Source organism: Squalius cephalus (genome assembly GCF_949319135.1).
Source record: "Squalius cephalus genome assembly, chromosome: 11".
NCBI classification, from domain to species: Eukaryota; Metazoa; Chordata; class Actinopteri; order Cypriniformes; family Leuciscidae; genus Squalius; species Squalius cephalus.
Genome location: NC_137132.1, coordinates 14,601,715 through 14,624,600, shown reverse-complemented (window position 1 = coordinate 14,624,600; position 22,886 = coordinate 14,601,715). Strand labels below are relative to the sequence as shown.

General features: G+C 37.8%; 1 protein-coding gene across 1 annotated transcript in view; it reads right to left on the bottom strand.

Moving 5' to 3' along the window:
• The window catches only part of plekhg2 (pleckstrin homology domain containing, family G (with RhoGef domain) member 2), a gene marked incomplete at its 3' end in the record, with an annotated part of 33,832 nt that extends 21,334 nt beyond the window's left edge, over nucleotides 1-12,498 (bottom strand). The window contains exons 1-2 of the mRNA XM_079887119.1: nucleotides 11,946-12,498; nucleotides 3,409-3,486 (exon numbers count right to left, since the gene is read on the bottom strand). Of these exons, the coding sequence (XP_079743245.1) occupies nucleotides 3,409-3,457 (49 nt within the window). The 5' untranslated portion in view covers nucleotides 3,458-3,486; nucleotides 11,946-12,498. The remainder of the gene's footprint in view (nucleotides 1-3,408; nucleotides 3,487-11,945) is intronic.
• Nucleotides 12,499-22,886: the final 10,388 nt, after the last annotated feature.

Here is a 22,886-nt window from a genome sequence, read left to right as displayed (position 1 = left end):
CGCACATGAAAAAATGTGAAAATGAGGAAAAAACGTGGAGGGATGGATTGTAAAATCCTCTACAGCCAGACATACATCACCGCTACGGCCATCTTTTGCTTTTCGTTTGATGCCTATCTCAAGATCAGCTGTACTGGATACAAAAGCATTCAGGAGCACGTTCAAAGCACGGCATAAATTCAGCCAGACAGATGCATGAAGTGTGACAACGTAAACCCAGTGCATCCTCTGGAACAAAAGCAAACAGACAGGGTACTCCATCACTACTTGGGCGTGAAGTCAGAAACTTTCATGTGGCATGGAAGAACCAAAGGCAGGGGACTGTTTTACCCTAAACATTATCCCTATGGATTTTGTAATCCCCAACATTAAGTTTAAAAAGCCTCTAAGCGCACAGCACGAATTAAGAGTGGATAAATCGGTTTCCAACAAAACCTGACCATCTCTAGATAAGACTGATGAACATGTGCGTGAGCCAACACACATATACTGTTCTTCATAATTATATGATTCCTAATGGAAAATGCAATGACTCGATTAATTGTGCAGCTGTTTTGGAAATCTGAAATAATACATTAGAGCTCATTTCCTCGTAATATTTTCATAATGACATAGATCTACTTAGAAATAATGTAAAAAACACCTTAATTTGGTCTTTGTGTCCATAATTGTGCTAAATTATTAGTTAGTGATACGTACTTATTATGAGTTCCAGTAATTGTGGTATTTTCATCATAAATTTCATGCGCACTGTTTTTTTTTAGTCACTCAAAGTTCAATAAAGAGACTAACAAGGCTCATCTAACTCCTATCAGAGAATCAGGCCTGTTATGTAGATCATGGAAGTCTGTGAAGATCATTTGGCCAAATGAGTGAAAGCCAAGAGCAAGAAATGACATACCTGATCCGCAAGGCACGGCAACATCAGCTGGAATGACCACCAGTGTGGTTAGCTGAGAATTATGTCTTCTCACTGTAGTTTAGTTAGTCCTCATAACTAATTCAAAGCAACTGGCTAGCACTGTCTTCCAAATGACATCAGGTATCCAAATGATTTCTGAAACTGAATCTTATTCCAGCAGAGACTAAACGGATCTCACCATTCGTAACACAGACAGGAACTATGCACCATATCTAACGTGCATGAAATCTGTGTTCACATGTGCACACTTCTCTCTCATAGTGAGATTTCCTGTCTAGATGTGTATTAGCGTGCAGGCTGCAAAACCACGTTATTTTGAGAGTTGTCAAACTCTTCAGTCCTTGCCGGAAAATACTGAAGAGCACTTATGTGTTAAAGAAACAAGACAACAACATATGAGGAACTTCTGAATTAGGTTTGAATTTGGGTGAATCTCACATATCCAGGTAACATTTCACCCCAAAATAAAGCACAAAAAAAACAAAGCAAAAAATAATAATAATTGTGATTAATTGTCACAACGCAAAAAAATCTTGAAGGTCATAAAACAGGCTTCATTTTTCATAAAATCTATCTATTTATTTGTTTGTTTATTTATTTATATATATTTTTTCAGTACTGAAATAAATTTATGGAGGATGATGACCACCACCCATATCTCTCTTCTCTTCCAAAGGAAACCTCACGATTGATGACATCACAAGGGTCCCTCCTTATATAGCAGGAGTGACCCTTGTGATGTATAAACATATATACATTTGGGGTCATTTTTTTCAAAGAAATGAACACTCATTAATACTATACATCCTGATAAAGTTCCCTTGGCCTTTGGAATTAAAATAGCCCCACATCATCACATAGCCTTCACCATACCTAGAGATTGGCATGGTTTTTTTTCAGTTAGCCTAATAGCTGGTTTGATTTGCATTGAGATATGATCTTATGGAAAGTACTCCATGCCAATCTCTAGGTATGGTGAAGGCTATGTGATGATGTGGGGCTATTTTAATTCCAAAGGCCAAGGGAACTTTATCAGGATGCATAGTATCCTGGATCCATGAAGTAACTGGCCTTTAAAAATAAAAATCTGCCTGCCTCTATGGGAATTTAACATAGGGGTGTCCAGACTTATGCACCCTGTATTTTAAGGAAGAACATTTATTTATTTACGATACATTATTCATTCACAAAGAAAATTGGTGTCCTTAAAGGTTGGATTTTTCCAATTTTTTTTAATTAAGGCATTAAGTTCAATTTCCAAAAGATGATTTTTTATTCCTCTTTTTAGTCAACTTTAGCATGGGTGTCTAAACTTATGCATAGCACTGTATATGCTTTCCATTCCTGACTAGCACAAGTTAGTTCTCTAATAACATCCTCCTCCTCCAGTTAATGACATCATTTTTAATGGGAACAGAACAGAAAACAGTAACAAAACTTGCCTGAGCTTGACCGCAGCATATTACTGAAAGTCCGCTATGCCTGTTTATAGGAATACATCCTTAAATTACAACACAGACATTTAAAAGAATGTCTCTCAAAAAAAAACAAAAAAAAACATACAAGATAGAGCTGAGCTCAAGGAGTGAGTATTTACTGTATCAAAGTATCTGGGTGCTCATCTGTCTGTTGAGATACTTCCTGTGTGCCGCGCCAGTCTGCACCTTTCGGCCCCATTAGAGGAAGTGGTGAAACCAAATATAAGCAGTTCCCTGCAAAGGTGCTCAGAGCTCAACAACACCTCATCACATGCCAGCTGAGGTCACGACGATATGATTTGGGTCAAATGTCAAAGATGTTTGTATTCATGATCTTTTTATTATTTTGAGGTTGATTACATGTGATTTTAAATGCATATATTTTTGACTGTATATTAACAGTGATATATTGCTCTTTTGGGATGTCATGTATAGTATATTGACAGCAACTTGACATATTCCAGATTCTATCTGACACAAAAAAATTCTTTCCAAACATAAATGTGCCCCTTGGTCTCTATTGCATGATCAGAATTATTTCAATCACGAATTGTTTAGAGAGCCCAATCCAAAGAGAGGTGACCAACCCTAAACAATTGTGATTGTCAGCACATTTCCAACCGACTTGTTCAGTTTGTTTGAATTGATAATGTAAGCAACCATTCTTTGTGAAGTAGGAGAGGCTGAGGTCCAAAAATATCAAGAGGGAGACCACCCTGTCTAATTCTGAACCTGATAACTTAGCAGTTCATTCCTAACAGACTTATCTATGGCATGCTTGATGGCTTATCTCCATTGAAAATTGTCCAATATCTCAGAAAATATATCTTTCGTCATTTTCCCAGGCTCTCGTTTGTGGTTTTGAACTCAACCACAACATAGAAGTTAACAAAAGCAACTTCAAATTCAGACCGTGAATGAGCAGTTCCTGTCAGTAGCTTTTGATTGGGATATTACATAATCATGTTCAGATTTTCAAACACTGATATTATTTGATTGGCATCTGACCTTGGTTGGTGTTTTTTTTCTGGCTGTCGCGGCCCGCCCCCTCAGGCATGGTGTGATTCTATCACAGGAAGTAGAAACCTGCAAAACAAATGCAAACTGTTAAAAAAAAACACTTTCAGTTGATCTATAAGCAATGTTATTTGTTGACAAATGTAGTGAAAAATATGGGCAGAAAAACAATAAAAATAAATAAATAATGACAGTAAATACATATATTTCACATATACCGTATGTTCCTTTCTAGAATAACAGAATCAGCATATTTATAGCATGAACAGAACAAAAACACAACACAACACAATGCAACACAATACAACACATAATAAAATAAAATAAAATAAAATAAAATAAAATAAAATGTTAACCCCAACTAATTAAATTAAATTAAAATAGCTCAGTGGGTAGCACTAACACATCACAGTAAGAAGGTTTGTTTGGAAAATAAAATAAAATAAATAAAATAAATAAAATAAATAAAATAAATAAAATAAATAAAATAAATAAAATAAAATAAAATAAAATAAAATAAAATAAAATAAAATAAAATAAAATAAAATAAAAACTACACAGTCAGCTCCGACATAAGTCAGAACATTATTACCATCCAACAAATATGCTGTATACTCCCATTAGTTTAGACTGAGAAAAACTACTGCAAACTGACTCTCTTTATCAGTTCTAAAATGCCTTCCGCTTCTTTCATGAGAAGAGGAAGACAATGAAAAAAAAAAATATAGAGGAAAAAAATACCAAAGGTCTGAGCCAAAGCAATTAAAGAGCTGAAACGCGATAGATGCTATGAGTAGGGGGTGGGGGTGGGTAGCTCGCAGCCTTCTCTCTCTCTCTCTCTCTCTTAAAAAAGAAGAGAAAATTAAACATATGTAATGGTTGGCACAGACACAAAAATCTCTCTTTCCCAAATGTTGAGCATGTGTCCTGTCAGCGCAATTGGTGCTGGAACTTCAGGAAAAGGAAACAATAGGGATAGACAGGGCTCCTCTATGATGTGTTAATGTTTATCATATCCCGACAAGCCGTCTCCCACGTCACCTGCCCCGGCCTTCACTCCACAGGCTCCCTGCTGCCCGTCACTCAGAGGACAACACAAGCGGGAGAGCTCAACATCTGAGGGATAAGCTTTTAGCTATCCAGCCACCCTTCATAACTCAGAAAATGACAGAAATAGTTCACAGCATAGGGTAGAATTTCTACTTTCTCGATTTGCTCTGATGTCTTGCAATAAAATTGACACAGGTCTTTTCCTTCAACTTGATTTATGATTTTCAATAAGGAGTTTTCTATTACTTAAAACGTGAAAAAAGAAAAAAGAAAAAAAATGCATATCACCCAACTGAAAATTTCCCTAAAATAAAACAGAAAAAGAATATTATAAAGACAATCTTTTTCCTTTTTTTCTAAATAGTAAAAAAATAAATTCTAAATAGCTTTACTAAAATACTAATATATATATATATATATATATATATATATATATATATATCTTTAAAATAAAAAAATTAGGCTGCCCGTCAGGCAACGTCGGGCCGTTTTTGAGTGTCGGCTGAAGTCATTTTTCGGTGTGTTCCGCACCGTTGGCTCTAGTCGGACGCCGTCTGGGGGTTTTTTTGGGCTGATTCAGCATGTAGAATCAGTGTCGGGCCGTTGGTGAGAGAGAGGACTCTGATTGGTTGTTCAGCTTTGTGAATGAGTCAGTGCATGAGAATAATAGCATAACACAGCATCAAGAAGTCAAAACTGTACAGGTAGAAGGCTGTTCTAATTTTATGTCATCTTACCTGAGTCTTCCTTGGCGAGTACTTAAATATTAACACGAGCGGTGTGGATTAAACAAAGTGATCATCAGGATTGATATTCAAAACGGTATAGGCTAAGCACGCCCTGCTTTGTTTACGGTTTGTGTATCGGCAGCATCGGTTTCCCTTTTTGAATGACGAATATAAACCAAAAACCGAAAACGCCATTTTCGGGCCGGCAAAATTTTGGTGCATCACTATTCGGCACCCCCCCCCACCCCCTCCTGTCAGAACAGACATGCAACCTGTTTTTTGGTCACAATCCAACAATTGACAAACCCTGATCTGAAGTTTTGGATCAAATACCCGAGAGGGACAGAGTCGGTCTGGGCGTGATACAGACTAGCTCCTGTTATTTAGGCAGCTCTGTTTGTCTCCATACTTCTGCTACATTGAAACACTCAAAGCCAAGCGTAATGATCTGTTTTGGATGTCTACTAACCAGACCAAATTAAAAATTACCCTGGCACTTTTCCATGCACTGTCCTTCAGAATGTTTCTCACCGCAGTCCCCCGGGTCCTTTAGAGCCCATTTCCAGCTCTGCCTCATTAAAGGCATCTCACTTCCTGTAACTGCGAGCATGAAGGTTGTAGAACACTACAAGCCTTTGCGGTTAAAACCCCATGTATTTTTTTGGCTCCAGAGCTTGTTTGCTGCGAAATTCCCAAATTCCAGAAATGGAATTGTGGTAAAAATTAACTCGCTTCACGACAACAGTTTCTAATAGCGAATAAATGTTACCGTCGGGGGGAGGTGGGTGGCGGTGACAACAAGTATTTTTGAGGCCGAGTGGATGCGAGCCAACATCTGGTTAGCCAGCGCAGAGGTTAGAATGAGGTTAGCGAGACTCCACTCTCCCTAATGCAGAGCAGCCAGTCTCCATACGTCTTCCAAACACCCTGACGTGCTCCTCATGCAAAATTGCAACTTTGTCATATTGAAAAATGTTGAGCAGGAGGCTTTTTTCCACCCTGTAATTTTCATTACAGTTGCATCTCTCATGGCATCATTCCAGGTGCATCCGTACGCTCTGCACTTTGACAGCCATAGAGACAAAACTACCCCGCTGACAGAGTCCTATTACACTGGACAGCTGTGTGCGTGTTCTTGCCTGCACATGTGTGTGAGTGTTTTGGGGAGTTTTCTTTTGCGTCTCTAAAAGGTAGTAGAGCTGGATGACAATTATATGTTAGTGGGAATGAGTTCACTGTTTTTTGTATTGTAATATAAAATAGTCAGTCACTGACACACAGCAGAGCCCTTAAAGGGACAGTTCACCCAAAAATGAAAATTCTGTCATTAATTACTCACCCTCATGTCGTTCCAAACCCGTAAGACTTTCGTTCATCTACAAATTAAGATATTTTTGATGAAATCTGAGAGGTTTCTGTATTCTCCATTGACAGCTACGCAACTACAACTTTGACGCTTCAAAAAGTTCATAAAGAGATCTTAAAACTAATCCATATGATTTGAGCGGTTTAGTCCAAAGTTTTCTGAAGAGACTCGATCAATTGAATTTAGTCTTTCTTAAAGCTCTCACAAACTTATTCATTTTCTTCACAGATATTCTGCAACGGAAAAGACAAAGCAGAAGCAAAGCTTCTGGTTTTAACTATGAAAAAAGTTTTAAAACTATTGCTTTGACACTGAACTGTAAAGAATTATCAACAGATGAATTCATATTGCTAACAGAGCTCACTACTGTAAACACGCTAACACCCAATGCAACGTCCTTCTATCTTAAACTGTCTGACACACAAGAAGTGCATGTTTGTGTGGAGAGAGGTGAAGATGTGTTTTGATGTTCAACAGCTGATCTGTTCACAAAGTGAGGTCAATGCTGATGCACCCAAACACATAAATAAACAGGAGCGTGACTATTGTAGCCCATGTGAGGGGGGTCAGTTCTGGCCCTGAAGCTCTATTGTCTTAAACTGAGAGTTTTTAAGGTTATTGTTTGTTTTCCAGCTGACCTTCACATTTCCCCATGGAGCCGGACAGCCGCACAGCTCTGCCATCCACCTCTCCACTCCCCCTCCGACATGTCTGCCCAACGCCATCACCATATTTTTTTAGTCTTTTCCTTGTTCAGTTAAACAACAAAGGCTTCCCAAACACAATGGATAATGCTCAGTTGGGGTAGTGACCCATACTTACACAAATGCTGGTGAGGAAATGCAGTGGGCATGAAAGCAATGTGGCAGTGAGGAGGGAGGGACAGTAATGCAGGCCAAACTGTATGTGGTCCTCAATCACGTGAGGTTGAGAGGAGTTTGAGGAGCCTTTTGTTTCAAGTCTTTGTTCAATGTTGTAACTTCTTGTACAATAATAAATGGGGGTTGTAAAATATGGTAATAACAAAACTGTTTCTAAGAACAAACAATTGGCTCAAGGTGAAATAACAATTAGAACTGAAGACATGGACATGTCACTTCTGCTTTTAGAAAATCACACTCAATTTTTGGGGAAAAATAATTTCATATTTCAAGAGTTTCATTTTGCTTGACAAATTATAATTAATATACACCAGCCATGCTGATCAGGTTTATAATGTGTCCCCCTCAGTTTTTTAATGTTCAACACATTTCATGGACAAATTTTGTCGTTTTGGGAATTTGGCCTACATTTTGAAATGACCCATCAGTGCAGAGTGTAATAGCTGTGCATCAGTAATGCAGTCCATGTGAGATCATCCAAATCTGGCCATTATCAACTGGCCAGAAAGACCAGAGCATTCCCTGACATTCACACTATGAAACAAGGCCAGTAACCTCACAATGACCAATAGAAAGCAGTTTATATAGTTCAAAAGAGCCATTTTCATGGTTCTTCAGAAATGTGTCATGATTACACAGAAAGGCAATCATTCCCCAGAGAAAATACAGTGTGGGGAAAGAGTTTTGGCCGAGAGGGCTGAAACATCCAAGTTCCTGAGGCTCAATAAAAGTGTCATCGGGTGTAGTGAAGAGTGGGGCTATTAAAAAAAAGGCCTGTAGCCTTGAGCTCTTGCCTGCTCCACCAGGGAAATCCCCTTTGTTTCAGTACATGCAACTAATTATAGAAGGAAAGCTGCTCTACAAATGGTGTCTATAAAATAATAAGTGTCAGCCCATAAAGCTCAAGGTAACAAACTAGCATGCAGCCTAATCAATTTATCAGCGATGGGAAAAGGGGGGCTAATGGACCTTTTAGTAGCCAGGAAAAGGAAACGCTATGTCATGCATAGTGTACCGAGCTTGGGAAGTTAAACAGTTATATATTACAAGCAGGAATGTCTCTAGTGATCAAAGATAAGAGATAAAAAGACAACTGGATAAATGATCCAGGCAAGGCTAAGTGTAGACAGAAGGTATGATGCAGAAATGTTGTGAACTTTACCCTGGATGAAAGAACACTGGGTGCAGATAGAAACCTGGGGTGATCAAGAGTCACAGAGAAGTGCAGGAGGGTGGGACGGATTACTCATCCGGAAGACGCTGTCAAGTCAGGCAGAGAGACACTGCGGATTTGAGTCACCAGACAGAGGACTGCATTCACAGCTGTGAGTTTTTACACACCTGCACTTTGAAACCCTCACAAACACACCCGTTCCATCACCACTGCAAACACAAGACTCCTTGAGAGAAACAGAGTCAGAAAACTCCACCGTCAACAACTTTGTCCCCTCCCATACCCAGCTCTTTTCTCCTCCACCAGTGTCAGAAATGCCTATGTTTAAGTCAGCCATGTTTTCACTACTACCTCCATTAGAACTCTACATGGACATCTGCTGGACAGATGCTCTTATCTGGGAATATATTAGAACATTTGCATTTGAGATGAAAATGAAACATCAAAATAAATGCATTTTCTAATAGAACATCTACATAATGCAAATACAATGCTTAAAAGGGTCAGTTCACCCAAAAATAAACATTTCTGTCATTATTTACTCACCCTCATGTCGTTCCAAACCTGTAAGACTTTCGTTCATCTTCGGAAAATTTGGTCTAAACCACTCAATTCATATGGATTAGTTTTAAGATCTCTTTATGAACTTTGAAGCATCAAAATTGTAGTAGAGTATAGCTGTCAATGTAGAATACGCTCTCAGATTTCATCAAAAATATCTTCATTTGTGCTCCGAAGATTAAATAAAGTCTTACAGGTTTGGACATGAGGTAAGTAAATGATGACTGAATGTTAATTTTTGGTGAACTAACTCTTTAAGCCCAAAGTATACTTTGTATGTTACACACGGTTTGCGTATACTTACAACAGAACGCATAGCTTTTTAAAGTATGCTTCGTTTGATAACGTGCAAGAACACAATAAGCAGTCATCACATGCACACTAGAAAGCTTCATCTTTGTCTACTGTCTGCACTATTTCTCTCCTAAATTTATGAGCGATAAAAATGTAGCTGTACTCATTTAAATTTAGTTGTGGTATCTTGTTTACATGAGCATCCATGGTTGTTGTAGTCTTGAGTGGTTTGTTGTCGTTGTTCCGATTCCTCCATTTCTTTTCCGACTGTGAAACAATGGAGCAGGTCATTTAATTGCACTAATAAGTGCAAAAATATTTAATGTGCATGTGCATGCTGAGCGTAAAAAGTATGTACAGTTAAAAAAAAAAACTGACTGAGCACGTACACTACTATGCTGATGACAAAATAGACTTTGGGCATTAAAGTTCAGCCATTGCAACAAAAATTCTGACACTATGAAAGATGATACACAGAATTCGTGTAAAGCTGCGCTTTGCACTTCAGTCACGTATTATACCGCATCACTCCATGTGGGACATGGAGCATGAAGCTGGGAAGCTCATCAGCCCAAATTCTTGTAGCTGGGGTGCACTGGGAGGAAATGGGGATTTGGTGTATTTCCTTCAAGCTCTTAGGAGGAGAGGGTTAAAGGGTTTGTCTCCTAAATTCATGGTAAACTAAGCAGCAGGCCGGCATTAGCAAGGACAGTTTTCCAAGTGAATAAGTGGATGGTGAAAAGGGGATGTTGGCTTTCAAAGCAAACAGAGCTTTGCATGTTAACCTTCACATTCAAAGGTCCAAACATCCAGAGGGAGGGTTTGGCTGACTTCCTGTCACTCAGTTCAGATTCCATGACCAATCCCAAAGCCTATTCTTCTCTTTGATATGATGAAAATGACCAAACAATACCCCTTTCCCCCCCAAAGACCCAAATGGGCGATATTTAAGATATTTTTTGCCCTGAGAAGTGCTGCAATTTTCAAAATAACATAATAAGCTGGAAAAACCCTGAAGTGTCATTTGCGGAGAGTTAGAGTTTTCAGAGCTCAAATCCATGTGTGTTGACATTTTCAAGAAAGTTAGACCTTAAGGTCGGTCAGTGTTCTGTTTTTACCAAGTATACACGTCTCCTACGTGTTTGAAAGGAAAATAAACGTGATCCCACGGCTCTACTGAAAGATGAAATGACAGATAAACTGTGTGGTGTGTGTTTAGATCATAAAGCACAACAGCATGAACTTCCTAAACAGCAGCATATAATGTAATTCAGAATAGCTGGGATGCATTAAATACGTTTTGGTCCCATCAATCACATGATTTCACTGATCCAAGATGAAGTTGAGTTTCTTTTTTAATAGCAAATGACATATTTGGGGCTTAGCTCAGGCAATATTTGCACATACAGATTCCCACTTGTAAAGACTGACATCTTTTCAATGAGTTGTATTCCCGGCTGAACTAACGAGTGAGTAAATTGAGACCAGACGGGATTCGTTGGGAAGTTTTATTTGTCCACCCCGAATAGTCAGCATTCCAGCTGCTAAAGAAAATAGTGTTTGTTGAGCAAGAGAGGGGGGGCTGTAAGAGTGGTTGAGAAAGTTTGGACTTTATAAATGTCTTACAAAAGACCTGATGCTGAAACCAATCCCATGTTGAAGGGTTTTCCAGTGCTGCCTGTGAGCTAAGGCTGAGGTAATACACATGTTACAGAATGAGTCTATACACTGCTGGGGGAAAAACCCATCTTAAAGCAGCCTAAGGTTTTTAGCTGGTCTGTTGTGATGGTTTTAAAGAGGTTTTGTGAACACACCAGGCTGGAAAACACAGCTTAAAACAGCAACAAGGTGTACAGAACCCGGCTGAAAATAAGCACCTTAATCAAGCCTAAACTGGCTTGCTGGTTTAAACTGGTCCAGACTTGGTCTCACAATAAGGTGTTTTAATTTGGTTTCACTGGTCTCCCATTCTGACCAGCTAAAAGTTCATACAATCCATCTAAAAACCAGACAACAGACCAGCTTAGTTTTTTTCCCCATGCAGGCTGCAGTGAGATGAAATCATAATAAGGAACTGAATGGTAAAAAAATACTCTGGAGCAAGTAAACAGATATAGATACAAATTATACATATTAATTAGGCCTACTATAAAAAATATACATATGTTTATGTTAACAGGTACTGTTTTAGAGGTCCAAGACATGATGAGGATGATGATAGACCCCCACTCACTTCTTGACTTGCACTCATATTGTGTGATTTATTAATCTCTGTTTATTAAACTGTATGTGCCAGTTCTTAGACGCTAAAAAAAAAAAAAAAACTAAGCACTATAGGTTACTGTAAAGTCTTAATGCTGTGCAACTTATCAGTACTGGTTTTCTACGTGGTACCTAGATATAACTTATATTTTCCTTTACTTTGATCGTGAGAAAATTGACAAGTCTTAAACAGTTGACAAGCTGTAACATACCTTTACAGGTGTGCTGTTTGGAGACATCAAAAGTAACGCAGCCAATGTACGTACTCCGTTTCCAATCCTAATCCCTCTTTGAAGAAAAGAGTCAACAGTTTTCCCAGCTCGTGAGCATGAGTGAGTATTCCTGCTTGCTTTGACTAAACAATGCGTTTCGAAGCTTGGCTTCCTGTGGTGTAATGCCCTAAGCAACGCTGGATGCCGATGCTCCAGTGTTCAGTTTCCAACTTTCTTGAACTCTCCGCTGAGTATGAGCTGTCATCATCCTCACTGGATACAGTTCGCGCGAACACAGTCCCATATATGAGTAACAGTCACGCGTCACTCGACTGGACGTTACGCGCGTGCGAAAGCAGAAAGAAACGCTACCGTTCAAAACTTAAAATTAAGTATGGAACATCTTCATTTTGGTTTCTTTGTCTTCGTTGATCACTCACACTACATGTAGACTGCGTAAAGAATGCATTAATTACAAAAAATGCTCATAAATTGTTTGTGGAGAACTGAGAAAGACTGAAGTGAGTATAGAGGCTGCATGTGCCTTGAAGTGAGCGAGTGTGAGAGAGGAGTAGAAGTGCCCCCCGTGTGGACACGGACTCCTTGAACTTCCTGTCAGCGTTAACTCCTTTACTGCTGCTGTCCTCATACATCATTTTGCTTCAGGGAATATAATCAGTCACACCAAAAGAGTACAATTACGACGGATGAGTGCAGAGTTCAACAAAGCCCCGTTATGTTAAGAGGGCGTCTCTGTGAGCAGCGGCAGTTTATCAAATTTGTAGAGCTATTAAAAACGCGTTAAATTAGCCGGAGAGGTAATGATCTGTTTTTAAGTCACAGTGCCAACATCCTGAGGTCAAATAACCTATTAAGATTGAATTTACGTTATGTTTACGTTTTCATAGACTAAAATTAGCCTACTGAGAGACTGGGGCTAGTTGTCACAACTTTTACTCCAATATTTATTTATGTAGACCTAAAGTCTTGGAAAACAATATATATATATATATGTGTGTGTGTGTGTGTGTGTGTGCGCGTTTGATTTATATTACATTGTGGGAACCAAATGTCCCCACAAGGATAGTAAAACCTGAGATCACCTCCATTGTGGGGACCAGCCAGCGGTCCCCATGAGGGGAATGGGTTAGTAAACACACTAAATTGTATTTTTTTGAAAATGTAAAAATGCAGAAAGTTTTCTGTGATGGGTAGGTTTAGGGGTAGGGTTAGTGTAAGGGGACAGAATATACAGTTTGTACTGTATAAAAACCATTAAGTCTATGGAGAGTCCCCACAAAGATAGTGAACCAGACATGTGTGTGTGTGTGTGTGTGTGTGTGTGTGTGTGTGTGTGACAATTTGCCCCAGTAAAAATGTCACTCATTTGAAAACAGTTCAACCTTTTGAGTTAAAATTTGCCCTTGATTAGTTGACCCAGTCTGAATGTATGTCAGTGTGGTTTCTCATAAAATTACGAAGAGTATAAATCTATCACTTAACGATAAATGGTTTTGAACTATAAAAATGTTTTTTGGGTCTCTCAGACCCCAAATAAAGCATGAAGATTGACCTGACTTTTATAGCAAAATATCACCAAACTAACTTCCATCAAACTGAAATGACTCTATCACGTCATGCGTTCCGCTTGAATAATAAAGATATGTTACATTTACAGTATAGCGTGAGGAATAGTCAGACATGTCAGCGCAAGTAATGTCTTAAATCATCATCATAACGGTTTGTCATGCGCCTCTGAGATCACCTCACCCTTTAATCAAGCGAATGTTTTGGAAGAAACTAGAGTGAGAATAAAAAAATGTTTGAGAAAAAAAATTGGGCTTGTAAAGACTGTTTAAACCTGTTTCTCCAAAATATCCAAAGCATGTTATTTTTTAAGAAATCCCTTTTTAAATAATCTAACATAGATGGAATGCTCAATTAATGTTCTACAATGTTATCAGCTGTAAAACAAATGATTAGACAATGAAAAAGTCCATGCATCTCATTAAGAATTCAATTTCATGAAGTTAAATTGATAAGATAACCAGAAAGACACATATTGACTCATTGAATTCGTAAGGGAGGTAAACTGCACAAATTATTTACGAGAGTAAAGAATGAAAGGAGTGGATGGAGATCCAAGACATTCCAAGATCACATTTTACTTCTAGACAAACAAACTGGCTGTTGGATCTGAAGCGCTTCGAGGTGAGTGACCTTCCACACAGGGAATTCGTTTATTTTGCACAGATAAGGAGAAATGCATGGTTTCAATGAGGCTTTTGCCTAAATGTTAGGTATTCTGGTCCTCAGTTGTATAGTTTAATTGTCTCCGTGTAAACAGGCTGAGCAATAATAGAAGAATGTCATTGTTGAGATGTAGTGAAATCCCTGCCAGTCGTACAGACAGAGACACCATTACTGTTCCATCCAACCATCCAGTCCACTACTACTTCATCTCAAAACAGGACATTGTGTTTTCCATTCATATGCAAAATATGAATGGAATAAATTAACATTTTTGCTTAAATGTAATAAAAAAAAGTATACATGGTCTGTATTACATTCAGAAGGGCTCTTGAATCCAAGTTCAATTGCATAAATTCTTGTTTTTAATTAAATCTCATCTGGGTTTTTTGTAATTCACCATGTCCAGTTTTGCTGTTTTACTTGTCATAATTGTTTACATATAGCTGAAAGGCCATTAAATATGCTATGATACAGATATGTTGGGAAATATGACTGTATCTTCTTAAGTAAGTTACCTGGTTGCCTTAAAAAATTAAGTTCATTGATATTAAACAATTGAGTCAATGCAATGAAGGAGATTGGTTTAATCAATAGAAACTCAAAATATTATGTTATCTGAACCACATTAATTAACTAAGTTGATTTGACAAAAGATAAAAAGTTGTGATTACAAATAATGAAAATAATTTTTTACAGTATTTTTATAGAATAGAACCATAAGAGTTAATTATTCATAAGAGAATTAATTTCCATGAATTCTCTTTTCCATGGAAATGTTCAATATCTCTTATGAATAATGAACTCTTATGGTTCTGTATTGTAACTTTTAACATCCATGGAATGGTTCTATGCAGACCATTTCCATGGATGTTAAATTCTTCAGCGTCCATGGATTCTCTACAGTCGAAAAGGTACTTTAGATTATTAAAATGTTATACACACACACCAAGAAAAATTATTTGGGGAACCTAAACTTCTATGGCATTGCTCCATTTTTTCATTACTCACCCTCATGTCGTTTCAAACCTGTATTATTTTCTTCTGTGGAACACAAAGAAGATATTTTGAACAATGTCTGTAATCAAATAGTTTTGGTGACATTTCTCTGAATATCTTTTTTTCTTTCTGAAGAAAGAAAAAGTCATGCAGGTTATAAGAACAACATGAGGGAGGGTAAATGATGACAAAATATTTATTGTTTTTGGGTGAACTATTTGTTCTAGTCTCCCATATTTTACATTATTTCTTAAAGGTTAGTGGTTCCAATAAGGTCCAATGACAAATGTTGCCTCAGGCCATCAGGGAACTCTATTCTAAAGCAGGAAACTGAAAACCAAAGGTGTCTTTGAGAGAAACATGAAAATCCGTTGGCAAATAATCAGCAGACATACTAAAGGAATTCTGCCTTTCAGCAGTAGTCAGTGGCTGAATGCCAAACAGTAGTTTTATTATGTAGCCCCCCCAAACCCCGCTCTGAAGATGGCCTAAACAGTGATGCTCTACTTGGGGTTGTTATATTTCACAGGCCTCCAACAATGGAGATATTAAATGCCAGGAAGCTTTCCAAAGGTGTTCCCATCTGTGTCTTCTGCATTCTTGGATAGAAAAAACACAGACTTAAATTCAAGAAACAGTCACCATCAACAGAAAAAAAACAGGTTGGATGATGAAAGCACAGGGAGTTGCTATCTAATGATCCAGCATGTCAGTGTGCAAGATCCAGGAGTAAAGGGGAGAAAAAGCTCACCACAGCTGAAAGCATTTTACTAGAGAAAGCCCATAGATTAGGCTACGCTCCCATCCAAAGCCAATGACCTAGATATAAAAAACAGATATTGGGCCTAGTTCCTCTACCCGCAGTACCACTGGCATGGAGAGGAGCTGGAGTGGGGGAGTCTGAGGAGAAAACGCAGGCTCGTGTTTCTCTAATTTCAGGAGCCTGGTCACTGGCTCTGACCTGGAGCTGTTGATCAGCCTGAGACGCCATTAAACCACAATGACTGGCAACAGTCAGTTAGCGCCTTCAGGAGGTTACCACCACACCACACCTCAGCATGCGAATTTAACGATCAAATGTTGACTAATCACTGTCTTGCACGTGTTCATGGGAAACAGACAGAAAATCACCACGCAGTCAATGACGGCAAAGTTGGCAGGGATCACAGTCACCTTTAAGCATGAGTCAATTGGAGACCGGTGGGGTCGCCACAAGGAAAGCCGCAGGCTTGCACAAATGATCCATGATTCAAATATACTCAGTGGGAGGGTGAACGGGAGTGCATGTGCTTTCAGAGCTGCAGAGAGGCCTGTCGGTGAAGGCCAATTACAGGCCTCTATAGGTTGAAACAGGAGGTTTAAAGCATTAGAAAATGTATGTAATTTGTTTCACTCATGTTTGTCATTTGCAGAACAGCGGACAGAACAGTTACAACACAGCTGTAACAGAACATGTTTTTATCAGGGGCATTATGGAAGGTATGTTGTGCAGATCTGAAGACATCTTCATGAATCGCTTTCTGATCATATGGAAGTCATTTGCCTAAGAGTAAAAAACAAAACAAAACAAAAAAAAAACCTTAAAATAAGAGAAATTTTCTAAATTAAACTTCTTTTGTGAAATATAAAAGTCACAATTGTGAGAGATGATGTTGCAAAGGTGGGATATACAGTTAAAAGTTGCAACTGAAAAAAAATATATAGTTTCAAGGAATAAACTCATAACTGTGTTTCCAGAAAAGAAAGATGAAATTGTGAAAGATGAAAAAGTAACGAGATATCAAGTTGCAAATTATGAAATATTAAGTAACAATTGTGAGAAATAATGTAATAATTATTAGACATAAAGTCACAATTGTGAAATTTAGAGCCACAACTGAAAAAAATATTCATAACTGTGAGAGTTAAAATTGTGAGATATAACGTCACAATAGTGAGACATAGTTGCAATTTTAAGATGTAGTTATGAATTATGAAATATAAACTCACAATTGTGACATATTAAGTTTCTCAGAGATAGGGCTTCTATATGATCATTCAATTCTTATTTAATTTCAATTTCTTAAATATCCATTTTTTTCTTATATTTGCATGCTGAGATGACTCAACTTTCAAAAATTTAAAATCAACTTGAATCTCATCATATTGTTTCCACGACAAATCAACTTAGAATCTGAGTTGAAGATAAGCAGACCAGTCTTATCTAGGATTATAGCTTTAAGAAAGAATATACTGTCAAATGTGATCAGATGTGAAAGTTCAAGTTCAAATACATTCGACTGCTAAAAAATGACTTTGTTTTCATGAAGTACATGAGCAAACTGAGGATTATGTCATTTGATTGTCTAGGCGGAGACAGAAGGGAGATAAAAAACCAAAGACTTATTTTTGTACATGTATGATTGTCCATATACCTCCAGAATAAAGCCAATCTGAAGCATAAAACAGCACTCCTCATTTATTTCACTTGTATAACTATCACCTTCAAAACAAGATATAATTTGCTTTGTGGTGTCCTCCAAGAGAAGACACATAATTTTATTGTTTCTGAGGTGACAGGTCAACAGAAACGGCGTGATGGTCAGCTGAACTGCAAACCATTGAACCCAAGACTATTGCTTTCAGTCACCAAATGACCCACAGGAAATGGCTGGAGCCTTTTGTGAAAGTAAACAGAGGGCCTACATCCTGTCTCTGTCCATCTCTAAACTGGACGTGACGGCTCAGCGTGAGAGTAATGTACTGTCTGTGGCTCCGGTTTTGATCGCTATACCACAAGTCTCTGTGAAATGCAGGCGATGGCTTCACACCTGTTACTGAGGCAAATGGAAACAGGGAGGTGCTGCATGGCTTGCGATCTGTTCCCGCAGCTGGTGGCAGTAACATTGTTTGAGTCCCTTCATTTTCCTTCCTTGTAAATAAATGCCTCAAATGTTTCAACATTTAAAGGCAAAACACATAATTATTCCTACCCCTGAACGTTATTGAAACAATTTCCGCTGTAGAAATATTCTGGGTTCAGTACAAGGTAAAGGGATAGTTCACTCAAAAATATAAATTCTGTCATCATTTACTCACCCTCATGTTGTTCCAAACCTGTATGAATTTCGTTCTTCTGCTGAACACAAAAGAATATATTTTGAAGAATGGCATAGCCAAAGAGTTGATGAGCCCCATTGATTTCCATAGTATTTTTCCCCATGGAAGTCAATGGGGCTCATCAACTGTTTGGTTACCCATATTCTTCATTATATCTTCTTTTGTGTTCAGCAGAAGAAAAAAAATCATACAGGCTTGGAACAACATGAGGGTGAGTAAATGATGACAGATTTTTTTATTTTTGGCTGAACTATCCCTTCAAGCTCAATTGGTAGCTTACCAACTGATCTCATGACAGATTGTCTCATTTTTTTATTTTTTCATGGTGACTTTAAGAGATACACACAATTCTAGTTTAAAGGAGTACCAAGATATATTATCGCTTGTAACTTCTGGAGAGAAATAGCACAGACACTGGACAAGGACAAAACTTTCTAGTGTGCATCAGACACCACACCCTGCAAAAACAAATTTCTGGGAAAAGGCCATTTTTACATTTTACAATTTTTACAGAAGTACATTAATTCTTTTGTCAAAATGTATGTATTATTTGAGCTTGTATTATTATTTTTTACAGTCGTTTTAGAGTTTTAAGCAGTCATGGCAACAAAGTTGTAAAAGTGGATATTATTTTACACAAAAAAAGGTTGTAATCTATGTTTTCACACTAAAATCATGTTAACAAACACATATTGTTAAAGGTGCTCTAAGCGATGTCACACGGTTTTTAGGCTGAAACATTTTTTGTCACATCCAGCAAACATCTCCTCACTATCCGCTAGCTGCCTGTCCCCTGAACACACTGTAAAAAAACGCGGTCTCTGTAGACAGCCCAGGCTCCACAAATGGCAAGAAAAACAAACTGGCCCAGCCTGGACCACGAAACATAACAAACAGTGTTCAAGCCAATAACCGACAAGAATGATTTGGGGGTGGGGGTTGGGGGGTTAGTGCACATGCACTTGAAGGGAGGTGTGGGGAGTGGAGGAGAAAGAAGCATGACGAGGGAAGTTAGCTAAAGGAGAGATGTCCTAACAACGACTAACGTTAAAATGTTATATTCTTGAGAATTTTGATATGGCCGACACACGACCAAAGAGACGACGTTCCAATGAACAAATAACAAAGAAGAGGGAAAAGGAGAAGGAACGCGCGAAAAGTCCTGAATTTACATCGGAAAAGCGTTCAAAAGGTGGCGAGAACTTCCAATCCGACTTCAGGTGGCTCTGTTTTTGCTGGACAGGTGGGTGAATCTAGTTAGTTTTTTCTAAATGGTTCATGACTGTTTCAGGAAGCACGGAAGGGAGGGGGAGGGGACGGGATGAGGAGGAGGGAGGGTCGAGCTAGCCTCCATTTTGTTTGACAATACTTAAAACGTCAACAAGAAGTGACGTCACCCAACATCACTTAGAGCACCTTTAACATTTTACAGAAAGTTTGCTTTAAAAAAACTAAAAATGTAGTCCAATTTTCAAAAGGATACAATAGGCATCTTTGGTGGGCTCTAATATTTCACATCTCCTATTTGTCCACCCATAATCCCGAAAGCTCTCTTTTGTAAAGGCAGCTGTGGGGAAGTCTAACAGTCAGTGACCACCCAGAGATCCACAAGACCTGCGCCAATTATCTTTTGTGCTGTTCAATACAGATCTCCACCCTCAAAAAGTTCATCCATGAGACATTTATTCAGCCCACTCCTTACCAGACTTGACTCAAGTAGCTATTTTTGTTGTCTGATAGGCTGCCCACCAAAAAGTCTGATCCTTCATAAATTAGGTGACTCTATATCCAAACTATTCTGAGAGACTGAATTCTCAGTGAATGATGTCATATCCTCTCACAAGTAATGAAACGGTACAGGAAGACTGTGTGGGAGAATATCAGGCTGTTTTGATTGTTTGGCTGGAAACAGTTTTGTTTATTAGGTCACCATAATACCGGAATGCAATGTGAAAGAAAGAGTTTCTTACCAGTACATCATCTATTAAGACTTCTTTTGGCACCAGATCTTGAATGCAAACACTTCAAACACAATCAGATGCCACATATTATAAATTCATTCTCGCTTTAGTTTCCCTCTCCCAACCTCACACTATGAGCAGTTGAAAGTGAAAGTTTATTTTGTTTCTTTCACATTAGTTTCAGATCATGTTAGCCACCGCCATTTTGGAAACAACGTCAAATGGCGCTTCTTCACTGAAATCTTCCCAGTTATAAAAAAATGAATAATTTGATGCATTGTAAAGCAAGGCCGTTGTCATGAGAAATCGATTCCGCCCCAGGAATTGGGTCTCCTTTAGGACCCAGGCGGTAATGCCTGATCAAAAATTATGGTTATTTCTTGACCAATTAATACCTATTTAACTATTGTAGGCTATGATGTTTATTACAATAAGTGCACTAACAACATGCTTGGAATATAAAATGACTGCCTATGTATTGCATAATAAAACAAATACAACCATGCCTAATGTATTTTTATAAGGATAAGGATTGTTGCAACATACTATGTTCTGTAAAAGTAATTTAATATTATACAAAATAATTGTAATGTGGTATACTATATAATAATACTATAATATTTTGTTATTATAAAATATTAATAATACTATAATTTATTTATATACTAATTATTAATAATAATAAAATATATATTTTTTTAACTATAATATTTTAATAAATGAAAAGTACACACAAACATCATTCATTTGAAAAATGTAATTGGGAACTATATTGAAAGCCTATTTATGAGCGCTGTTAGACCGCTGAGGCAGAACTAAACTTTTTGAAACTTGTTGTCATCCTACAGTAACAACAAGCAAAGAAGTGTGTAATCAGAGGTGGACAGTAACAAATTACATTTACGTGAGTACTGTACTTAAACTACACTTTTTGAGTATCAGTAGGCCTAGTTTACTTGAGTTGCCTATTATTTTGTCTGGAAACTTTTTACTTTAAATTCACTACATCTGAAAGACAAATATCGTACATTTTACTCCACTACATTTCTGTCGAGGTCCTTGAGTAGAAAGTAGTAACGTCAGTCAGGGGATGAATTTGGTTGCAGGGGTTGCATTTTGGTTGGAAATGAAAGCCGGGTTGGCGTCAGAACTCGATGTCGGTTTGATGTCATAATTTGACGTCTGATTGACGTCAGAATCCGACGTTGGTTTGACGTCATGCAGAACCCGACATTGGATTTATGTCAGAACCCGATGTCAGATTGACGTCAACACGCAATGTCGGAAAGACGTTGGATTTTGGTTGGAAATGAAAGTCGGGTTGATGTCAGAACCCGATGTTGGTTTCTGACATCAACCCGATTTTCATTTTCAACCACAATAAAACGTCTGTCCAATGTTGGAGATTTACGTCAATCTGACGTTGGATTCTGACATTAACCTGATTTGATCAACGTTGGGTTTGGTCTTCTAAATGCGAATTTTGTCATTGTTTTGGAGCACACTAGCTTATCGATAACAGTAAGGCTAACATATTCATAATAAAAGCCCAAAAACTTTAAATAGGGCAGTATTTGAGGGAACAGCCATTTGGGTGTCAGAATTCAATCCCACATTGGAACTGTGTTCTAGAAATAAATTTGATAGTGATATGAGGGTAGGTAAGCAGGCATAGATTCAGAGGCATAAGGTACTGTAACTATTATATACAACAATGCAACAATAATAAAACAATGCATTGACATTTACTCTTTACTTTAGATACTTAAGTACTTTTAAAAACGAGTACTTCTGTGCTTTTACTTAAGTAAAAATTGGTCTTTACAACTTTTACTTGTAACGGAGTAATATTTGACCAGTAGTATCTGTACTTTCACTCAAGTAAGGAAGTTGTGTACTTTGTCCACCTCTGTGTGTAATAGAGTGCAGCAGAGCAGCATCAAGAACATCAAATATAGTATATTAATTTTTTTTTTTTTAAATGTAGCCTAAATATGCTAAAGAAATAATGTTGCATTGGCAAGAGAATGAAATAAATAAGTTGAAGTAGCCTACTAAAATTACTAAAACTAAAACTGAAATAGAAATATTTATTTTTAAAAACTTAAAAAAATGACAAAAGCGCATAACATAAACTACAATTAAAGTGTAAACTGAAAGTAGAAAAATATATCTATTTTAAAATCTTAACATTAAATACGATAATATATAAATGATGACCCTGCCATGAACACTGACCTTGGATATTTACATTCTGAACACTGATTGAGGGCTGATCGCCTCAGTCACCAAACATGGGAATGATTGCTGATTGGATTTAATTCCGAAGACATTCAAAGTGAGGCTATCAACAGCTGTGCACTTTCTTCAACAAAAGAATGAAAAGGTTGAGATGATAAATGCATTTAAGAGACACTGACCTTCCATGTATCACTAACTCACATCAAAGCACTTCATCATGCTCCTTTTGTGATGTTACAGACCCAGACATTGTCTCCGAGGGCTTGAGTCCAAAAAGCTGTGGACACAGCCTGACTAATAAAACAGAACAACCCAGCGAGCACAAAAGTGAGCACGCACGGGACTGCAGGAAAATAAATTGCACCACAACTTGCAATTAGTGCCGTTAAAA